Source organism: Harmonia axyridis, chromosome 7 (genome assembly GCF_914767665.1).
Source record: "Harmonia axyridis chromosome 7, icHarAxyr1.1, whole genome shotgun sequence".
Classification (NCBI taxonomy): domain Eukaryota; kingdom Metazoa; phylum Arthropoda; class Insecta; order Coleoptera; family Coccinellidae; genus Harmonia; species Harmonia axyridis.
Window position 1 is genome coordinate 27,116,796 of NC_059507.1, and position 22,864 is coordinate 27,139,659.

General features: G+C 33.5%; 1 protein-coding gene across 3 annotated transcripts in view; it reads left to right on the plus strand.

Annotated features, from left to right (window-relative positions):
• The first annotated feature begins 4,796 nt into the window (after positions 1–4,796).
• The window catches only part of LOC123684713 (histone acetyltransferase p300), a 29,118-nt gene continuing 11,050 nt past the window's right edge, over positions 4,797–22,864 (plus strand). Inside the window, exons 1-13 of one of the 3 annotated variants that reach the window (XM_045624084.1) lie at positions 4,797–5,410; positions 6,077–6,178; positions 6,957–7,171; positions 8,145–8,364; positions 8,431–8,612; positions 9,340–9,538; positions 9,667–9,891; positions 13,109–13,408; positions 13,873–14,321; positions 15,760–16,189; positions 18,032–18,688; positions 21,325–21,777; positions 22,560–22,849. In XM_045624084.1, the coding sequence (XP_045480040.1) occupies positions 5,329–5,410; positions 6,077–6,178; positions 6,957–7,171; positions 8,145–8,364; positions 8,431–8,612; positions 9,340–9,538; positions 9,667–9,891; positions 13,109–13,408; positions 13,873–14,321; positions 15,760–16,189; positions 18,032–18,688; positions 21,325–21,777; positions 22,560–22,849 (3,804 nt within the window). In that variant the 5' untranslated portion in view covers positions 4,797–5,328. Of the gene's footprint in view, positions 5,411–6,076; positions 6,179–6,956; positions 7,172–8,144; positions 8,365–8,430; positions 8,613–9,291; positions 9,539–9,666; positions 9,892–13,108; positions 13,409–13,872; positions 14,322–15,759; positions 16,190–18,031; positions 18,689–21,324; positions 21,778–22,559; positions 22,850–22,864 lie in introns of all 3 variants that reach the window. The other 2 variants (XM_045624083.1, XM_045624085.1) reach the window with 2 other exon arrangements.

Consider the following 22,864-nt stretch of genomic DNA (forward strand, 5'->3'; position numbering starts at 1 on the left):
GTGGTTACGGGTTCGAGTCCCGGAACTATCCTTCCCAGAATTGAAAATAAATATAACCTTGCAATTATCAAGAAAACTGTGCCGAACAACTAACAAAATAAGGAAGTCTAAAATCTTTCCGATTTTTATGGGGTTTTCACATAATTTCTTTAAATAATAATATTCATGGAAGAATGTGAATATTTTTCATTAACGAATTGAAGACGAAATTCGGTAACTTTTTGTTCTTTGCAAAAAAATTGATAATACGTACTTCTTACAAACCACTGATATATTTTTAAAATATTCATGAGAAAACCTATGTACCAAAAATCATTACAAAAGAGGTAAAACTATAATTTCGTGTGTCGTCGTACAGTGCTGCTCTCTACTCATTTGCTTCGGAAAAAGAAAGAAGAAGAAGTGAATGTACCATAGACCTGATATCGAATTATGTGATATTAGGTCTATGGAATGTACACAGTTCAAAGTTTGGTCATCACAGGAGCGCCACAGGGGATTTCCCCTGTGGGAAACTTTAGTATCCAATCATTTGATTGGATACTAAAGTTTGCCATTGCGTTATGCGCCACGTCCGCCTTAGAATAAAATAGTGAAAATAAATCTCCATTCTCCTCATTTCCCCTCATTGCCTTTCATTTCCCCCTCACTTCCTTGTAAGTGTACACCACAGAACACTATATATTACCATAGCATAGTATAAGGAAAGGATAGTAAGCCAACCGCCGTTTGACGGCAAGGAAATAGTCACCAGGGGTCGCTTCTGTAGTTGGATTTGGATTTGGAGAAGTAACTCGATAATAGATAGCGCTGAATCATGAGCTATAGATGGCGCAGAAATAATACGATAATTCATTCAGTGGCGTGGTTGAAAAGGGGTCGCATGACATTGCCAACAATTTTTATGTTATTATTAAGTTATCACAAATACACGCCACTGGCGTAAATGCCTATTACAGAGCAGAAAAAATATCAAAATATAGAAATCTTCTGACCACTCTATTTCAAATATTTTAGTTCTTCAAAATAACACCGATTTTTTCAGAGGGCTCCACTTTACGGACCAATTTTTTACAGTAAAATTCGAGTAAAACGTGAGTACAACTAGATGGCGCTCAACATCAACAAAATCGAAAAAAGCACTACACTGGCTTGCTATCCTTTCCTTATACTGTGATATTACATTAAATTTCCCCAGTGAGATACCCCTCGGCTGAAGGTTACCAAACATGTAAAAAAAAAGTGCTTCCAGCAATAGAAATAGGAACAAATTAATTTTATTCATTTGGTATCATCAGTTTTTGAGAGCTTGTGCATCGAATCTCCTATTGAATAACTACAGAAATGTTGTATATTTTTTATAAGATATTTATTCGATGTCATTGTTTTTAGTTATTTTATTGGGCACTTTTGATGATCAACCCTCCTGAAATTGGGCATGAACTTATTTTATCCGACTTGAGTGCAGGAGAGGAAACTCCCTTTGCTGTAGGCTCACTCCTCACTAAGGAGCCCCATATATTTAAAATATCAGGATGGATTTCTGTTGCATTTGATCCTTGAGTCACCCTGCTGCTTCCCAGGAATTTCTCTTTTTGTTTTATATCATAGTTCTTTCAGATTTTCGTGATTATTGGGATAGTTCCTTTTTAAAGCAATCCCCACTGGTGCTTTATCTAAAACTCGAGGTATTTTTTTTTTTAATTCTCTCAACCTTTTAATGCATGTTACTATTACTATTATGAGTATTACTGTCTTCTGCTGTAGTCTTTGCAGTTTTTTTTTTTATTGTCTGGGAAGTATTTTCTTTATAAAGTGATAGCCAATTGCACCTTTAGAGACCAAATATGTATACCTATATACATATGGCACATTGAGGAAAGAGCGCTCAAAGCTCCTCTTACTTGTCTTTTGTTTTCCCATTTTTTCATTACCTCTTTCCTAATAATTTCCTATAAATGGATTATATTATCTTATCAAACCACAAAAATGTTAAATTTAACGTAATAAATGTGACAACAATTAAATGTGATTTTACTCAAGTAACTTAGGTGCCTATAAACAAGTTTATTATTAATAAAAAGTATACATCATATGGTTTACATCATTTGTTGTTTCATACTTCAGTAGTTCCTATACATGATTTACCTATAATAAAAATAATTTTTTGACTGGACGCCTTTAGATATTCATAGGTTTTGTTTAGTACTAATATTTAAAGTATTTACAGGAAAAAGTAGAGAAAAACCTGATTTCAACGAACATTTCATTTTCTATAAGACTTTCAAATTTGTTACCAATCACCAGACACATCCATGACCTATCCGAGATTCGAACCCGGTACCTTCGGCACCACACTCGACTCTTCGGTCCACCGTACTACCAAGCACAGAACACTACCAAGGTGAAGGTAGTCAACAAATTTCGCTTTTTATGATCCAATTCGGTGATTCACGGAGGCACAGAAGAATATCAGATAAATTTATTAAATTCAATAATTAGTGATTATTTATTGCAGTTTTCCTAATATATTATTACATTTATTGGTCGAACTAGTTAATATTTTATTAAGACAAATTATGATCATCAAAAATTCGACATGCTTAAATGTTATTTTCAAAAGATTTCTAATTGAAATGATCAGCTGAAGAGGTCCTTCTTATTAATTTCTTGTTTTAATGTGCCTGGCTAACCGCCATTCACATATGCAAAAGGCTATGTTACGAATCTTTGAACCACAGAATATGAGAGCATAAAAAAGCAATTTTTTTAGTATACTGCTCTTGACCACCGCATATTTTAATTATTTCTTTTCTGAAGTTTTTGTTCAGCAATATTGTGGAGGAAAGCGGTGAAATAATATTTATATAACGGATTTCGTAAAATTTCAATTGTGGTGATGAAATCATTTGTATATTTAATTTCTGTTCATTTTTGTATTCACCATAGATTTCAAACTCAAATCAACAGGTTGATGGAATAGAAATTTTATAAAACCCTATGAAAGTGTATAACAAATTTGTATAATATAATGCAAAGATTTTTTGGTCGTATAATCGCAGATTGGAGCTGCATACTGGATTTCTACTAATAAAAGTTTATCCCATCCACTTCTGGCGCGTTCAATCTATTTCTGATGTTAGCCAGACACATTGAATCATTGGTGTTCTTTCTGTTCTTTTTATGTTTTATACAAGATGATTCAAAAGTACTTTGACAAAATTCAGGTGATTCGTCACAATATTCTAATTTGAATTTTCCAAAGAAATATATGTTCGGAAACGTTTTGTTTCAAAGGTACAAGGTGTTGCAGTTCTATTTTATTTTCGTTTTTTCAATTACTTTCGAAATATTGATCTCAATTAAACAAAATTTCTTACGGAGAGTTTTTTTTTGAGGTATCGAAATTGGAACCTGATGTTATTATTATTGATTTAATATCGCACAATGGTTATAATATTATATTACTCAGCGATGTAATTAGTTTATTAGGTATAAAATAAACTTTTTTCTTTTTCTTCTCTCTTTCGTAGGGGGCGCCACCTACACCTATTTTTCTCTTATGGAGATTCATAACTTTTTTGAGCGTTCTAGTACATTTTCAGCAAAATAATTGATTCCTCTAATGATAGAGGAAGTAGAGGACATAGATATGAATCTACGTATGAAAGCTACACTTGTTACAATCCACTATGAGCAACTGTTTTGGTTTTTGTAGGGGGCGCCACCTATTTTATTACTGTTTCCTCGTTTGAAAGATATTTCAAAAAAACGAAAATAAAATAGAACTTTAACGTATTGCATCTTGAAAACGGAGCGTTTCAGGACATTTATTTATTTGGATGATTCATATTAGAATATTGTGGGGAATCACTTCCTGATGTTTGTCAAAGTACTTTCGAATCATCCTGTATATTTCTATAGCTTCCATATTAATCTTTGGGCAATAGCTCTGAATATTTGAGAGCACGTTAGGTAAAAACCGTTCAGAAAACACCGACAGCTGCTAGAAAGCCTCCAATATTTTACCGATTACCTCGAACAAGTTTAAAACTAAAAAAAAAATAATCATATTCATTACCTCTGAAATAATTAGCCAAAAGATTGTCACCGCCCATTACGCTCAAAAAGATGACCCTCCACTTATCAATTAACAATCAAATAATAGAATAAATATTTTCTCCTAAAGTTAGGTTGGTACAGATTATTATTACAGACGTACTAATTTTTGATATGCAGGTAGGATCTACAATCGCCAAAAATTTCTAAGGAACTGTTTTCTATAAAAATTTTTCGTAAAAATAATAAATTTCTTACTTGCGTCTGTATAATAAAAACATGTAAATATACGGGCTGAATATTGCCACCGTATCGTAACAGCTAAATGACAGTTCTTTGTTTGACTGAACATCTATGAAATGGATCTTAGCTTCAATTTTCGATTTCCTTGAGGATTAAGAAAAAGGAAAATTATATTTTGAATCGGACCAGAGAAAATATTTATTTGAAAACTTTCATTTTATACTTCATCGATAATATTTCGATTTTCAATATAATCAATCATTAAGAGAGAAATTATATTCAGCATATATTCATATTCTCTATTTCCTATGTTCACAATTTCAAGGTTTCTTCTTCATTCGGCAATTTTCGTTTCATGACGATTGACGGAAATGTCGTCACAGAGCATCTTGAAAGGAGTGGGGATAGACGCCAATCACATTCGAGATTTTCCTCACGTGGGCATATGAGCCGATGTTGATTTGTCGTACGGATCTGTAAGTAGACAGTATATCTGACAAGCGTAGAAAAAGTTCAACAAGAGCCGCCATATTGAGTGTTGGAGATAGCGTTCAATTTCGTATCAATTCTTGAAATTGTGGCGTCTAATGTTGATAGAGGAACATTTTCGCGTAAATTGTACGTTGAGATTGTTTAGGGAAACATAATTTTGACCGATGTTTGTTATAAAAGTGTGTATAAGTGCCAAACCTAAGTAATTCTCTTTGAGATCATTGTGCGGTTTCGACAGAAGATGGTGAGAGGCAACCGTGAAGTATAGTCGACCAATCTCATTACTGATAGTTCATGATGGCCGATGGTTGACTATTGTTTAATAAATATGTGCCTTGTGAGATGCATCGGCTATCGAACACTCTGTATATTGACTTTTTGGCGCCTTTTCTTTTATATTTTCGCAAATAAAGTAAATGTTTTATGTTGAAAGTACGATAAATAGTGATTACTAGTTTACTAATTCGGTAAGCCGTAGCATTGGGCCAGCGCTCGGCTCTGGCTTGGTAAACAGCAGATTACAACTATTTTGCTATGGCTGATCATCTTGTGGATGGACCGCCAAATGCAAAGCGGCCCAAATTGGATGCCTTTCAGGGCTCTACAGATACTTCAGGTAAGTTAACATGAATTTTACGCGGATTTGTTTATTTTGTGTATAGCATGTCTTGATTTCTTTCGCGGTATAAACGTAATGTGCAGTTCTTGTTCTTCGATCGAAAAAATAATTAACAAGCATTAATTGAAAAAAATTATCGGAGAATACTGCCAATATTTTCATTATTTTCGGGGGTGTATCGTTTTTTAGATGGTTACATTATTAGTGATTCTGTCATCTGTCGTATGATTGTAAACACTAATGCACTTGAACTCTGCATGAAATAAGACTAGAGGAATCCTTTTACTTTCTGCATGTTTTCATTATTTTTTCAATTTCAGTTTTTTAAATTTTGAAATGAAGGTAGGTCTTATGAATTTGGAGCAATTATATATGAACTCTCGGAGCTTTTACATATGAAATTGATGTTTTTGTGGATTATGTATGTATCGATGAATGTGTATTGTAGATTTCCTTTCTTGTGCTCTTTGTTTTTTACACTTGAATCATAATTATCTGAAATTTGCTTGGTATCTCGGATGTCTAACAGCAACTGAATCAACTAATTTTCCACGGAATAATTTTGCTACACAAATTAAACAAGTACCGCTATTTGCCACTTTTGAATAAAAATTAAAAATGGTTATTGGAACTTAAATTTTTATTATTTATACCTAACATCAGCTTACAACAACTATGGCCTGAGCTCCAGACAAGGTATGACACCTCCACTTGGTGGTAGCCTTTCCAACTCGCTGCAGCATTGGAGCAATTATCATCCACAAAGTAAATAATTTATACCCTGTTTCTTATCTAAAAATTAACTTACTAACAAGTTTTCAGTTGTGACTTATTTTTTGTCAGTCTAAAAAGTTGTTCATTTTAAACTCCCTTTAATTTTCATATTATAAATGATTATTATTATACTTCACTTATATATATCACTATATATTCACACCTGAAATAGTTGTTTTGCTGTTATCTTTAACTATTGTTGCAAGTTCTTGAAAACACTTTTGATATACTATTGGTGTTTTGTAAGTTTGACTTATTGAATGTATTTTAAGGAAATCATTCAATCTATTTAAGACTGTTCGAAAAATTTGACACATTGTCCTGTATTCAATTCAACTTAAAATGTAATATAAATTAATCACTAACAATATATTCAGAATGATTTTTGATAGAATTTAAATCTGTTGCTGTAAAATCAATCTTCGGGTGTACAGTGTTTAGGAACTGCTTGCTTCATTTTTCATCAAAAAATGAAATAGTAGTTCTATGAATTATGTTGAGATAAATTTCTATAATTTTATAACTGTTATAAGAAATGAATTTTTAGATATTTGCCTACATAATTCTTGTGACCACGACCTTGCTTATAGCCTATTGAAAAATTTGCAATTACATTGGTTGCTCTATAATATATGTCCTTTTTGGCTTTACATAGTAGAGTACTGCTTGATTATTGTAATAGTAGCTTTTGTAGATTGAATATACTTTAGATGTTTATATGAACCCAAAATATATCTTCATTAATGACTAATATTTTTTAATGTATCAGATGTTTTATCTAATATGGACATGTTCGATTTGGAGAACAATTTACCTGATGAGCTCATGTCTTCGTCCAGCTGGGGTATTACAGACAACATGGGTACAAGTAAGCCTCCAGCTCAAGGACCAGGTCCTGGTAATATGCAAAACGGAATGGACTCAAATGATAATTCAGCAAACTCGAATCTTAGACAGATGCAGCTTAACCATATACTACAACAGGTAAGAGCAAGTATACTTTCTGTGAAAATGCGTATGTACTTGGTGGAATGAGTTTGATTGATATCAATTGAATATAACCATATATTTGTTTTAATTGTACTTTATGTGGACTACTGTTGCTTGAATAACACATTAAAAACAAAATGGTTTATCAATTACTCGGAAATTCATTCTGTGCTATGCTAACATTGAAATTATTCAATAGACAATTTAGAAATTGTTTATAAAATGAATGTATACATTTAATATTATGTTCATTTCTCTAATAATTTATTTTTACTTTTTCATTTTATACGAAAACCCATTATTTAATGATTTTTAGTCTAAATTAAATAAATAGACCATAGTAAAAATATAGGGTAGATATTATCCATTTGTTGTTGCAAAGCAACAGAGGGCCGTCATTTTGCCCAAATGTCAGTAAATTTTCTCATTTTGAATAGAGAGTGGTACATGATAAATCTGCTCAATGATTTCAAAGTTATATCCACATGAAATGTTTTTTCTCAATAATTGAAGACTAGTATTAAGTGAAATCCAGGGATCAGTAGCAGAATAGTGAAAAGAATGACCGATAGGAAGTTATTATCTTCAAAATTTTCTGCACATTCCAAAGCAGTTTTCACTTGTTTAAGTTAATAAGGCATTATTGTAGCTGACTAGATTATAAGTTGAAAATTCAGAAAAGTTTACTTTTACTAAATAAAGTTAGCAATGTAATAAACGGCAGTAGCATTTATTGTACTATGATCATTCAGAATTTTATATCAATTCTTTTTTAATGCTTTATTCTTTGGAGAATATTGTAAATAGATAAAGATAATGTTTATCTTCAGATGGGTTTTGCTCCTGTTATCTTTAATCACAGAAAAAAAACTATTGTTATATATTATTCAAGAAAATTTCAATAAAAAAAAAATCAAAATGAATTCCATATTCACAAAGTTTAAAGAACGCTCATTTTTTTTTCCAGAATAAACAAAACCTTGTTGGAAACGCCCTGGCAATGGCGGGAGCCCAATTGGGCAATAAGAGTCCCAATTTACAATCTGCACCTAATGTTTCTGTTGCCAAGGGCGTAGTTGATCAAATGAACCTCGGTAGTCTGCCTTCTAGCATTGCAAACAATTCAGGCTTGCAATCTATGGCAAACAACGGCAGTTCTTCACAAGTTATGAGTTCCATGCAACAAGGTGAGGTGTACCATTTTCAAGGGAATATAGTTAGAAGATATGTAACACCTAATTCCTTTATTCAAGGAATGAACAATAACGCCAGTGGAAATATGATTATGACAAATAGTAATATGGGTTCCTTGACTGGAATGGCTGGTGGTGGTCTTGTGGTAAGCAGTAGTAGCATAAAACAAGGGCCTCTCTCAAATGCTACCAACATGCAGGCACCCAGCCAGCAACACCATCCTGGTCATTCAGTACCACCGGTAAGTCATTCATTATCATTTTTTGATCTATACCGAATAATTTCAGAAGAACTGGGTTCACCGGTTTTCGACAAAATCTAAAGTTTCATCAAGAGAAGTTCACAGTTTGTAAAACTATTAGGTTGAGAATATTCTTTTCTCTAATTATGTGGTTATTCCGTGCATTCTTCCACATCTTGTAGAACAAAATCGTGCAAGAATATATCAGAAACGCACAGTTTTCATGGTTATATTTTATTATTATATGTTGGTACTCCGAACTTTCCGCCACGGCTTTAGCTGTCAATTCATCAATTTGCCTTAAAGAAACCAACATTTTTCAATGCAAAAATCACTAAAATATATTTATGGAAATATTTCATTAATTTCAATGAAAATGCAATTGAATTTTGAACTCGTGGAAGAATATCAATGCCTTCTGCACTTGTATTATAAATAACTATTTTCATCTTTGACGATATTTCATGTTATGATCTCAGTTTATTGCACTACAACTGAAAATGAAATTTTTGTGTCTCTCTTAATGATCAATTATTTATTAACGTAGGTAGTATGTATTCTAGTTATAATGGCTACATTTTTTGATGTATGCAATAAAAATAATGGAATATGATGTTATTTTTTTAAGTGTTATCTGTGGATGTTTTGATTCTAACGAACAATTGTTTACCACTTCTAGATTATTCAAGAAAAAAGAGATTTTCAGTATGAAATCCTCATGTTACAGAATATGCAAAACGGACCACTCATGAACAGAGTAGCAATAGAGCAACATTTGAACACTCGCGCCCAAAGACCCCACGGTGTAGCAACCAGAATGCAGCCCCCAAATCTCATACAAATGGGACCATTGTCCCAAAGTTTACCTGTAAATACTCCATATTCTTATCCAAACCCCACACAAGGACCGCAAGGTGTTCAAGTAGGTGAGTAACCATGAAATATTTCTTCATTTGATAGTGAAGATTAATTTCGCCCATTCCACAAATACTTTTGCATATACTGTCCTTTTAGTGTACTTTAGATCTAATAAAATGTAATTAATTATTCTCAGGGGGGAACATTGCTACTCCTCAGCATCTAAACAGAATTGGTATTGCCCAACGATTTGGTGGACCAACAGCGGTCGGAAATCAAACAGTGGGCGAAGGAGGCATTGCTCAGACGCAGCCTCCAGCACCTTCTCCAGCACAACCTCAATCTGGTGCTCCTAGCAGTTCCCAACCTGGGCCTCAAGCTGCCACGCAAAATCCACAAGGAGCACCTCCTCCATCCAGTGGTGAGCACAACAAATTATATATATTTTTAGATTTGCGAGGGTTCAAATATGTTGATCATTATGTCGGGTGTGTATTATTAATTGTTAATTATGTGGATATTATTAGTAATATCTCTGGAATACATGGTGCGGATACTCGTTGACATATTTTCACCCAAAAAGGTGTGCCAGAAGATGTCTATTTCATTTTCCTCCAAAGATGTCTGAATCAGGGAATTTATTCAATTCATCGTAATCATCTCAGAATATCTGTGAAATTCATCGACACGTCAAATCAAATTCAAATCTTATTTATCATTGATGTTTCTGATTTCAAGTATCGATTTTTTTTCAAATGGCTTATCTAAGTTAATATAAATTCTGAATGTAACCAATTTCTTCTGAAATATGAACAAATATCATGGAAGTGGAAGATAGTTTATATTTGATGGATAGAAATAGTAATCGGCTCGTGGTCGGTGTATGCATATTGAATATAAAAACATAAATAACAGTCATTCAGCAAACAGCCTTTATTCAAAATCTTTGTGTATAAATTGTATTCAACAAAAGATTGGCAGATGGACCTTTAAAATGAATTATAACATTTGATTTTAATTTGGATATGAGTCCATTAGTTTGAGGATTTATCTACAATTACTACTGAAAATTGTATAGTGAAAAAAAGCGACAAAATTCAGCAGCCCTTTTTTTTTAGGGCGTCATTTTTATGATTTAAAAAAAAACTTAATGTGTAGATGGTTCTAAAACAGTTAGAGTTAAGAGGTTTAATCTTTTTCGTACAAAAACTGGGCCCCATACTAAAAAAGACACACACAAATTGAATGAGCAATTCAAAAATGATTTATAATTTGAAATATCTAAAGCGTACCATTTTTCTTCTTACAAAAAAATTGGGCAATAAATAGTCACTAACTTCAACACACATTTGCAAAGCTCTGAAATAATTATACAGGGTGACCCAAGGTTAAATCGTCAAACTTTTAGGATGGGCATTTACAGGAAAAATTAACATTTTTTATTCCCATTAGCATGTGCCCTGGTTTGCTTCATTTTCAAGATACAGGGTCAATAATTTACGAAAAAAAAAAAGTTATGAGTTGCTCAAAAATATTTTGGCTGATTTTGATAAAACTTGGCATTCTTATTTGTGACAATAAGTGACTTCTCACAATACCATTTTGAATTGCATTATGGATTCCAATGGCTAATTGACATTGGGACAAATCATTTTACGTTACTGTTTTTTCGCCACCGGAAATAACAATTTCACTATCATTACATTGAAAGGATGCCCTCATTATCGAATCAAACAAAAGGTATTTGAGTAATCAATAAAAATTTATTTTGTCTAAAAACTTTGACACCTGGTATCTCCAAAATGAAGCAGGTTAGGGAACATGATTACAGGAATAAAAAAATCTGATTTTTTCCTGAAACAACGATCCTGAAATTTTGACGGTTCAACCCTGAGTCAACTTGTTTATACAATAACTTGAATAGAAGTGTTAACTTTTTAAACTAGTTAAACTAAGCTAAGCCGCTCAACAATGTTTGACCATGAATGCTGTTATAATAATTATGGTATTATGGGGAATGTAAATCAAAAACTGAGAAGTTATTTAACAGACATACATAATAACATTATGTAACCAGAAACCGAGAGGGAAAATTGTAGGTCACAACAGGTGTATCTCAGGGCCCATTCTTTTCATATTGAATATGAACAATCTAGTATGAAATTTATCATACAGAGCAATTGTATCTTGAGGTGGTCTATAAGTACAATATGAGATCATTGGGAAGCTTGCAAAATAGAATACTTGAAATAATTTACCAAAGCCCACTTAAGAATGAAAACCGTTTCTTAAACTTGGAACAGCTATTCAGTTTGGATCGTTGTATCACTAACAAGAATTACTAAATGAAAAATTATGAAAGGGTTAATGAGAAAAATAGTTACATTCTGGCTATAACTTATAAGACACAATTAATTCCAAATGAATTACAGGCAGTTGTATGTAACTGAAGTAAAATAAAAAAAATTTTGGAGAATCTGATAAAATTCAGTATGTATTGTAAGATGCATGGAAATGCATTTTAATATATTCGATGTTTATAACGTGTTTTTATTTTGGGTGAATTGAATGAATTTATTGTTTGCTGGAGTTTGTTGAACTTTTCTTATCTTGAAATATTCCTAAACTAATTTCAGTGATATAATAGAAAATGTCAAACACAGCATAGGGACTATATTTATGTTGTTTTAGTATGTAAGGATTATGAAAGTTTTTTTTGTTGGATAGTTTTGTGACCTTGATGTGATACCAGTCCTGCATTCAGGCATTAAGTTACTTATGGAGGATTAGTTGTTTTCTTGTAAAAAACTTGGTTAAATTATTCATAATGAGTATTTTGTTTTTTAAGTATTCAAACATGTCTATCAATTTCTAAAAAATTCCTTCCAATTTCTTGAATTGAAGTAATAAGTCAAAACGAGTTCTGATTCATCATAATTACACCAACCTATTGAACATCATTGATTTCTCAAAAGTAACGAGCGTTCATTTAAATTCGTGGTCAAGAGTGCTATGGAGAAATTAGAGTTGATTTTCTGTGATTACAAGTTACGCTTAGCATGTATCTTATTTTTTTTCCCAGATTCGAAGTATGTAAACAAATGTAAGTGATATTGTACAAGCTAAGCGCTACTCGTAATCACAGATAATTTACTCTTATTTCTCCACAGCACTCTTGACCACAAATTTAAATGAACGCTTGTTAGTTATCTCAAACTTCCAATTTATTTTTCAAAAACTAATTTTATTTGGTTCAATTTTGAATAACAGCAGAATTCACACATTCATTTAAAAGTGTTGTAATGTTCTCTTTCATATCATTGTTCACTGTCAGATATGGAAAAATTGATTCTAGCAACACCACTGTTTACAAAGCGAAATAATCATCTAGATGACAGTTCTGGGCACAATATTCGATGAAAATTTCAATGGAAGTATTGACACCATGTATTCTATGCATCTTAGTAATACCTATTGTTCTATAATTCATGAAAATTAATATTTGGCAATTGGGATATTATTACTCTTTTAAGCAAATGAAATAGTTTTGAGTATCTACGTTATACAATATATAATCACTAAAAACGCGTTTTGTATTAGATAAAACATTTCTGACTCTAGAATTCCTTTTTTTCCAGACCCAGAGAAAAGAAAATTGATTCAACAGCAACTTGTTTTGCTTCTACATGCACATAAATGTCAAAGACGGGAATCTCAAGCAAATGGTGAAATAATCAATCCATGTACGCTGCCACATTGTAAGACAATGAAAAACGTATTGAATCACATGACCACCTGTCAAGCAGGGAAAAGTTGCTCAGTTGCACATTGCAGTTCATCGAGACAAATTATCAGTCATTGGAAACATTGCATTAGGAATGATTGTCCAGTTTGTCTGCCTCTGAAACAAGCTGATAAGAGTAGAAATAACCAAAATGGTAAGTTAAATTAAAAAAAAAACTTAGTGGGAGCGACGACCTCCTAAAAATAAAAAATGTTTCACTGTGGAAAATTCTGCATTTAAAATTTTTCAAATTTAAGTGATGAATTTGTTTTTGTTGTAACCAGATCAATGTCTTTCCTGACGTTTCGCCTTCAACCGCAGAAGTCTCTTAAGAGCGTCGCAAAAAATTTTTTCATGGAGCGGCCTTTTGATTTTTCTTCCTTGGCTGCAAAGCACTATTTCATTGCCCGTACGCAATAATACCAACATGAAAATATTCGAAATTTCATAAGGTTTGTTATTTCCATGTCATATTTTGTGAATTGTTATCAGTTACATTATAAATATGATGTTTTTGAAGACGAAAAGTCAGGAATTCTTACTTTTCGATAACTTGATTTTGCTATTATTGGTCAATTTTACGAATTTGATTGTGACACTATTTTCTACACTTTTCAGCTGCAACGGCTCAAGCTAATATTCCACAGAACAACCCTCCTGCCACAGTTGCCAATCAAAGTCCAGATCTGAGAAGGGTCTGCGACACATTGGGAATACAATACTCGACGGCTATGTCTTTGTCCTCTGCTTCCCCGAGCTTGATGACCAATTCGACGCAAAGACCAAATATACGATTACAAGGAGGACCTCTGTCGTTAGGGGGACAAAATATGGGTAATGTAGGTGCCGTTAGAGTGATGAACCCTCAGGTTCAGGTTATCCCTAGCGTGAACGTAAGTCAACCTCTGAGCAGTGATCCTTCATCCAATACATCTCAGACGACATCATCACAATCGACGAGCATGCAGCAGGGTGTCAGTAACGTTATGTTTGGTTTGACATGTAGCGGAGAGTCGCTTTCACAAAATTTGGTCAGTCAGCTCCCTCCCGGTATCCAAGCTGGACAAGTGAGTATTATTACAATGTTTAAACGGGCTAGAACTGACGCAGTAGCTTTTTAATATTTTTTTTCTACATTCATGCAAAAAGCAAAAGTTTATTGAACTATATTTAGTGGAAAAAGAAGTTCTTTTCTCTAATTCTGTGGTTATTCCGTTCATTCTTCCACATCTTGTAGAACAAAATCGTGCGAGAATATATCAGAAACGCACAGTTTTCATGGTTATATTTTATTATTCTATGTTGGCACTCCGAACTTTCCGCTACTGCTTTATCTGTCAATTCATCAATTTGCCTTAAAGAAATCAGTTCTGCCAACCAACATTTTTCAATGCAAAAATCACTAAATTATATTTATGGAAATATTTCATTAATTTCAATGAAAATGCAATGAATTAGAGAAAATAATGTATAATACTCGTACAGAAGGCTCATTCTACCACTCGTTCATTCCAAAACTCGCCACTTCGTGGCTCGTTTTTGACTTTTGAACTCGTGGAAGAATATCAATGCCTTCTGCACTTGTATTATAAATAACTATATTGCACTAGTGCAATAAAGTTTTTATTGCACTCATCTGTCATTCTACTTCAACGTGCTGTCATCATGAGAAACAAATATTCCAGCCTGAAGGAAATAACGATGTACAGTTACCAAGTACTAGTACGTTTACCGCAGTAACAAATAAAGAAGTGGATTTAAAAAATACTTCACTACGAAATATTCATATTGAAAATTGCACCAATTGTTCATTCACTTTCAACATTGAGGGTAAAAATAAAGTTTGAGTTAAATTGTTCATAACGTATTAGTTCCTGTTTCAATGCAAATCGATATTAATAATAAAGTATTCAAGTTGCGCTTTTCATTTTCCTACACCTAGTGCCGCACCTCAATAAATCAATTTTTGCTTTTTGCATGGACGTAGAAAAAATGTTGTATGCAACTTGTGCAAAAATTGTTTATTGCACTCGACGTGTTGTCCAACTCGGCCTAACGGCCTCGTCGGACAATTTCGCGTCGAGTGCAATAAACAATTTTTGCACAAGTTGCATACAACATTTTTTCTACGTCCATGCAAAAAGCAAAAATTGATTTATTGAGGTGCGGCACTAGGTGTAGGAAAATGAAAAGCGCAACTTGAATACTTTATTATTAATATCGATTTGCATTAATAATAAAGTATTCAAGTTGCGCTTTTCATTTTCCTACACCTAGTGCCGCACCTCAATAAATCATTTTTTGCTTTTTGCATGGACGTAGAAAAAATGTTGTATGCAACTCGTGCAAAAATTGTTTATTGCACTCGATGTGTTGTCCAACTCGGCCTAACGGCCTCGTCGGACAATTTCACGTCGAGTGCAATAAACATTCATTTTTTGCACTTGTTGCATAAATAACTATTAAATGGAAATGGTAAACTCACATGGTTTTTTCCTTTTTTAGGTAACGGCAAATCCAGTTCAAGGTACAAAAGAATGGCACCAGTCTGTGACACCGGATTTGAGAAATCATTTAGTGCACAAATTAGTCCAAGCTATTTTTCCGACTCCCGATCCACAGGCGATGCTCGATAAGAGAATGCATAATTTGGTTGCATACGCTCGGAAGGTGGAAGGTGATATGTACGAGATGGCCAATTCTAGGTCGGAGTATTATCATCTGCTGGCCGAAAAGATTTATAAAATACAAAAAGAGTTAGAGGAGAAGAGGATCAAAAGGAAGGAACAACAGATGCAACAGCAACAAGTACCCAATCAGCAACAGGTTCAGCAGCAAACTCAACAGCAACAACAGCAGCAGCAGCAACAACAACAGACGATTAGAGCAGGACTATCTGGTGTAGTGAATGTGGGCGTTGTTCCGATGTCTGTAGGTGAGTATCTAACTTACAGAAGCAGTCTTTATGTTACCAACAATAATCGCAATTGGGCTTTGGAAAAATATTCATCTACAATATTGAAAATGTGCTTGAAAAATCGTTTGATTTAAATTCAGTATTCTTCAAAGGTTATTTTGGTTTATTTACAATGAATTCACAGATTTTTTTCTATTGCACTTTACTTTGACATGATATCATAAAATGTCAAATAAAAATTTACCCCTTTTAACATCTAATAGTATATTCTAAAACAAGTTACATAATGGTCTTCTATTCCAACAAGAATGCAAAAACGAGTGACGAAGGAGCGAGTTTTGGAACGCATGAGTGTTGGAATTGCCTTCTGCAACGAGTATTAGACAATATTTTCTCTATTTCAGTCAAGTTTTATGAAATATAGTCGAAATTCAATGGAAAATTCAGATTATACATCCTAGTGACTTTTGTATTGGATCTTGGCAGTTGGCGTGACTGTTACGAAAATTGACAGATTACGGAATTTGAATTTGAATCGTACGTTTGGAATTTTGAAATAATTACTTATTATGCATTAAATTCGTGAATTATGTCTGACGAAATCGATTTAACACCAACAGAATTAAGAGAAATTGCGAATAATGTTGTAAATCATTTCACTACATCCAAATTATAATAATAATAATAATAACTGGTCTTTATTGATAACAAGTTATCAAAGGGCAATCGACCGAGATTCTTCAGCCCAATTAACATGAACATAATATTTAAACAAATTTAACAAAAAAAAATCATTATTTTTGCAATTTTACAAGATATCAGTTTTGATAGGTGTTCAGTTTCTGTATTAACGTTTGGGTTGGGAATTTTCTTCAGGGATGTTCTACCGGTTCATTGTGCATGAGAATCTTTATGTCCTCGAGTTCGTCAAGGTGCTGCTTAAATTTCGTGTTCAGTTTCTTGAGTCGGTCGTCAATAGGTTCTATCCTGGTTATCTGGTAAAGGAGTTCGTTGGGGGGGTTGTACAGTCTGTTATTTGGTTGTCTCATTTCCATATTATATTGACTTTGATTTTGATAGGATTGGAAGTCTGTGCAGACAATCACAAAACAAAAAATATAACTGAAAGCAATGCTGTAATGAGTTCATTACAGCACTGTTTTTAGAACTGTAATGAACTCATTACGACACTGAAATAGAGAAAATATTTTTAAATATGATATAATAGGAACAAATGATAAATCCATTATGTTAGTAAGATTCAAATTACTGGGAAGTTTCCTCATTTGGTAAGATCTTGTAAATATTTAAGAAAAATTGATATCCAGTTCAAATCTACAACTGATGATTTTTTTTAACAAAACTTAGAAGTTTTGTTAAAAAAATTTTGTTAAGCAAATTGAATAATAGATTATTCAATTTGCTTAACCTATCAAAAACATTTTCAACAAATAGTATGCTGTTTTTTCTAAAAAGCCCTTTGGTTTCTAATATCAAAATAGTCTCTGAAAAACAAATTGAATTGAATGAAAATCAAATGTTCATGCAATCTCCTTTGTGTTGAATCATTTTGAGCATTTCTTTTTGCTTCTTCAGGATCTAAATCTCTAACAATTTGGGTATTAAAAGTTCAAAATGTTAAGCGTAGTAGCTTGCAACCTCAATCCAGAAGGTACCTGAATTGATCTTATTAATCTGGGAAATATGCAGATAAAACATAAAATGACTAAAATATGCACTTTAATTCAAAAAATCTCAAATATGCATCATCTGAAGCCTATTTAACATATGTCGACTCCTTGCAAAATTTGAATGTATTGTTATTGGTTTATATATTGTTATCATTAAACTCTGTTTCAGGTGTGTCTGGCATTCCCAGTGGTATGGCGCAACAATCAAATATGAGAAGTTGCTCTCCTAGTGGTACGAATCGTTTGGCTCAATTGCCTAACCAACAACAAGGAAATCGATTGTTATATCCCATTCAACAACAATCGAATCAAACACAGCAGCAAAACCAACAAAATCAGCAACAAAACGTTAGTTTACCAGGCCCAAGTCCGACTTCTTCTAATACCTCGGGAATAGCCGGTATGTCCCCATTCAGCTTACCATCTTCAATGAGTCAAACTGGTAGTGTTCCTACACCAAACAACAATCAGTTCCAACAAACTGTCAGCAACGGTCCCTCGAGCTTACCATTAGCCTCGCCTGTGGGTTCTAATAATTCCCAACAGAACCAGTTCAATGACTCTTTGAAAAATAGGCTGGCACCTTCACCTTCACCCCTTTCTATGCAACAACAACAACAACAGAATATGCAGCAATCGAATCAACAACAAAGTCAAGTCAATAATGCCAATAGTGCTCAAAATTTGCAATCGAGAATGGACACAACGCCGGTTCCTACACCACATCCTCCAAGTACAGGTCCTAAATCGGTGAACTCCTCCAGGGGGCCATCACCAGCCCCTGCAACTCCTATTCAGTCATCACCAGCCACAGCCTCTAGTTTAGGTGAGTTTTCTATAATCTATATATTGTACTAGAGTAGAAAATATTAACAAAAAAATCATCTATCAAACAAGTAGTTTGATTGTATTGTTGTAACATGAATTTCGCTACAACATTGACATAAATTATTAACGTCAATATAATTCAAGTGGAATTTGTGAGAAAATAACTCACAATCATAAAACATGATCCTTTCTCACAAAACACTGCCAACTTTATACTATGATTTATTTTTTACTCTTTTAATGCGAAATCTCAACACATAAAGAAACAATGACTAATAGGACTTTGCAGTTAAAAATATTGAATTCAGTATCATCGTAAAAATATGTTATTAATTTTTAATCTTCGTTGGTTATTGTGAGTAACTAACTGCCTTGAAAATCAGGATAGATACGATTGCTGAACTCCACAGCGGAGATGGAACTTGAAGAAGTTTGTAAGAAATTAATTTGAAGGAACAACACATCTCCAAAGTGTGGGGAAATTTTAACAACTTGTGGACGCGATTTTCAATAAAGTTTTCTTTCACACTCAAAATTAAAATTGAATTATGAGTTAGGAAAGGTCTCAAATAATAAGGTTCGATTCATTGATGATGAATTTGAAAATTGATACAGGGAATTGATCCTCTTAGTTCCATGAATTTTCAAAGCAAAAAATTAATGAAACAAAATTTAAAAAAGAAATCATCGAAAACTCAAGAGCATATTTATTTATTTATTCCTGACCCTTAAACAGTTAAAAGCTGGTATCAGAGCCTACATTTACATTATATCTCTCTCATAAACAACAACATTTATTAAATATAATTTCATATCATTATTCATCAACATATACAATTATAACAACAATATTAATAATATATAAAGAAATTATCGAAGTTTAAGAAACTCCTTGAGGTCATGGCACATTTTTCCAATATTTCCACTGAATGTTATTTCCACAGGATCATGACATTAAAAATAATAATAATAATAACTGATCTTTATTGATAACAAGTTATCCAAGGGCAATCGATCGAGGTCCTTCAGCCCCACATTAAAATATTATTGTTATGATTTTGAATACAATGCAGTCCTAACGCTTATAGTTTTGGAGTTATAAATATTCGAATTTATTATTTTCAATATCTTCTTCTTCTTCTTCATACGTTAGGACAAAGTCCTGTGTTTTCTACAATATTCCTCACCTGGGATGCAGAGGTCCAACTCTCATACCAGCGCTTTGGTGGTCTCCCTGGACCACCATCAATATTAATCAATATGAATCAACAATATATTTTCAATATGATATTTATAATTAGGCATTTACCTTTGAAGCTTTGGATATAAAACAATAAGGAGTTTTGGTAATATATTGAAGTGTTTCAGCTGTAACTGATTAGTAGTTGATCACTAATTAAACAAGTTTTATAATTTTTATGTCTTTACTAAATTGGAAAATTACAATTTGGGATTATATTGTTTTATGTTTAGAACTTATGAATGAATAATGAATCAGAACTTATTTCAAGTTCATCAACAAACATCTGAACATTCTTTCCAAGTCATGATTTTCGTTTTCATGTTGTTTCATTCACGAGGTGTTTCTTCTAATTCTAACAAAGCTGATTCTGGAGTCGGGGAAAAATCTCAGCAGAAGTTGAGAGCAGTTTATCTATACTTTACCATTAATGCTCCCCCTCTACGACAAAACTTGTAACCATTGTATTAATTGTCCGTCACTAAAATATACTTCTTCCTTCGATATAATGTTCAAAGGCTCACATATTTTAAACGGTCCACTTCAATTGTCGAAATGGTATTTGGAAATCTCACATTCACCTTATAAGTTTGATTGAAACAATTCTTAGGAAACTGATGAGAGCATAAAACACTACTATGGGTATGGTCAGTATTTCGCCGAGAATTTCAGAGCAATTACTAGTGGTTTTCAATATTTGTGGTAACCTGCTTCCTATTTACAGACCCCTTGACACTTGTCAATGGTCAACTAAATTTTTCATTGACAAAATTTTGGAGGTTATATATGGTTGATCTCTTTTAATTTGTAAATAACTAATAGTTCTTAATGGCTCTGTTTCATAATTGAAATGATAAAGTTTTTGAGTGTCAGATGTCATGGAAAATATTCATAAACAATAATCTGAAAATTAAAATGACAACTGCCAACAGGAGTGGGCGTGGTTACCGAACCTAACCAGAATAAAAGTACGGTTGCTCTGGTGACAGGTAACTCACCGAAGTTTGAGGAAATAGTCACCGGTTTTTGAGGGATTTGACATATACGGACCACCAACTTACTAACCATAGTAACCAAGGTGATATACTGACCATACCCTATATTTGAGTACAAATTCAAGGGTAATTTAATCAACAACAACAAAACCAGCCAAAACAACGAGTCATAGAGGAATAAGAAGGCCCATTTGATCCTCTGCTGAGGAAGTTGGTTCTCGTTCCTATTTGTTTTATATTCAAAGCTTTGCAGAGCCATGGCTAGGAGTTAACGGTTCTGATCTCCTGTTACCAGTTTTCTTTCTCTTTTATAAACGCGGTTTTACTGATAGTTTACAAAGAAATCATAAACCTTAGTATTAAATTTGCAGTATTATTCAACGTTGTTGTCTTTTTTAGGTAAAGGTATGAGCAGCGCCGAACGAGCCGCTATGAACGCCCCAAGGCAATCTTCAGCGTCATCACAACTGGCAGCCATAATGGCCGCTCACGATCGTGACGAGGATTCTCCGTCACCGTCCAACGGCCGTGGTGGTAAGCTGGATCAGATCAAGACGGAAGAAACGCCGATCGATGTTAAACAGGAAGTAGTCGACGATGCCGATGTCAGTCAAGATGGCGGCAAAAACATGAAGAACGATTATTCCAGTGCCGACTTTAAAACTGAATTCAAGACTGAGATGTGCTCAGAAACTGGAAATCGCGGAGAATCGGCTGGAGGAACTGATGGCAGTATGGATGTTAAGGTTAAAGAGGAACCGGGAGAATCTTCTGCAGATATTAAGCCTAATGTGAATGATATTCCTCTGGTACCTATATCATCCTCTTCTGACGGAAAACCTAGGAAGTGCAGTAAGTCATCTTCAGTTATCCATTTACTTGAAAAGCTTTTTAGAATGAGAAATTATGAGAACCAGTAAGATCAACGATGGTTTAAATTATTTAATGAGGCAAATATATATATTTTTTTCATTTTACATTGATCTCAACTTGAAATCACATTCTCTGAGCCAATTTGTTGTCAGTAATAACGGCTTGGACATGAAGTGAAGTGGTTCTTTCCATTGAGAGAACTAGCATTCATTAGGTGAGCTGGCCAAAGTCTCCTAAGTCTTGTTGGTTCGTGTTATGCCAGCAGCGACTGTAGCATCTCACAACTTTGTTGCTTCTGGATTTAATGACGTACTCAGAGATACCTTTTCTGAACTGAAATCTTGAGCTCGTTTTTATTCACCTTGACCCTAAAGGCTCATTTTCATGATGATAGTAACTATTGCAGGAACTCTAACCATATAAACTATTTTATAGTAAATATTTCAATGCCGCGACAACACTGTTATCGTAAGAGTTACTATCAATGAAAATGAGCCTTTAGTCTAAGAGGCTCGCACCCCTCGATTGATCATTTCTCCGATCTGAATGTCTACTGCATCCGGATGCGGTATTTACATTTTCTCTACCGGAATTAGAAGGGGGCGGAGCTATGTGATTTAACCCCTCCTCTACATTACAATCTAGGGTCAAGGTAACCATGTGGTGGATATATGCAGTTTAAACTATGTTTGGTCTTACAGTTGCTCTTCTCTAAACATATGTAAGTCATTTTGATAACAACATATCCAATTAATTTTCAGTTTTCCAACCTGATGAGTTGAGGCAGAAACTTATGCCCACATTGGAGAAACTCTATAGGCTAGATCCTGAAAGTATGCCTTTCAGAGTACCTGTTGATCCACAATCATTAGGCATACCGGATTATTTAGAGATTATAAAGAAGCCAATGGATTTATCCACAATCAAAAAGAAGTTGGATATGAATCAGTATACGGATCCTTGGGAATATGTGGATGATGTTTGGTTGATGTTTGATAACGCTTGGTTATACAACAGAAAAACGAGCAGAGTTTACAGATATTGCACTAAGGTAATAATTTATTTT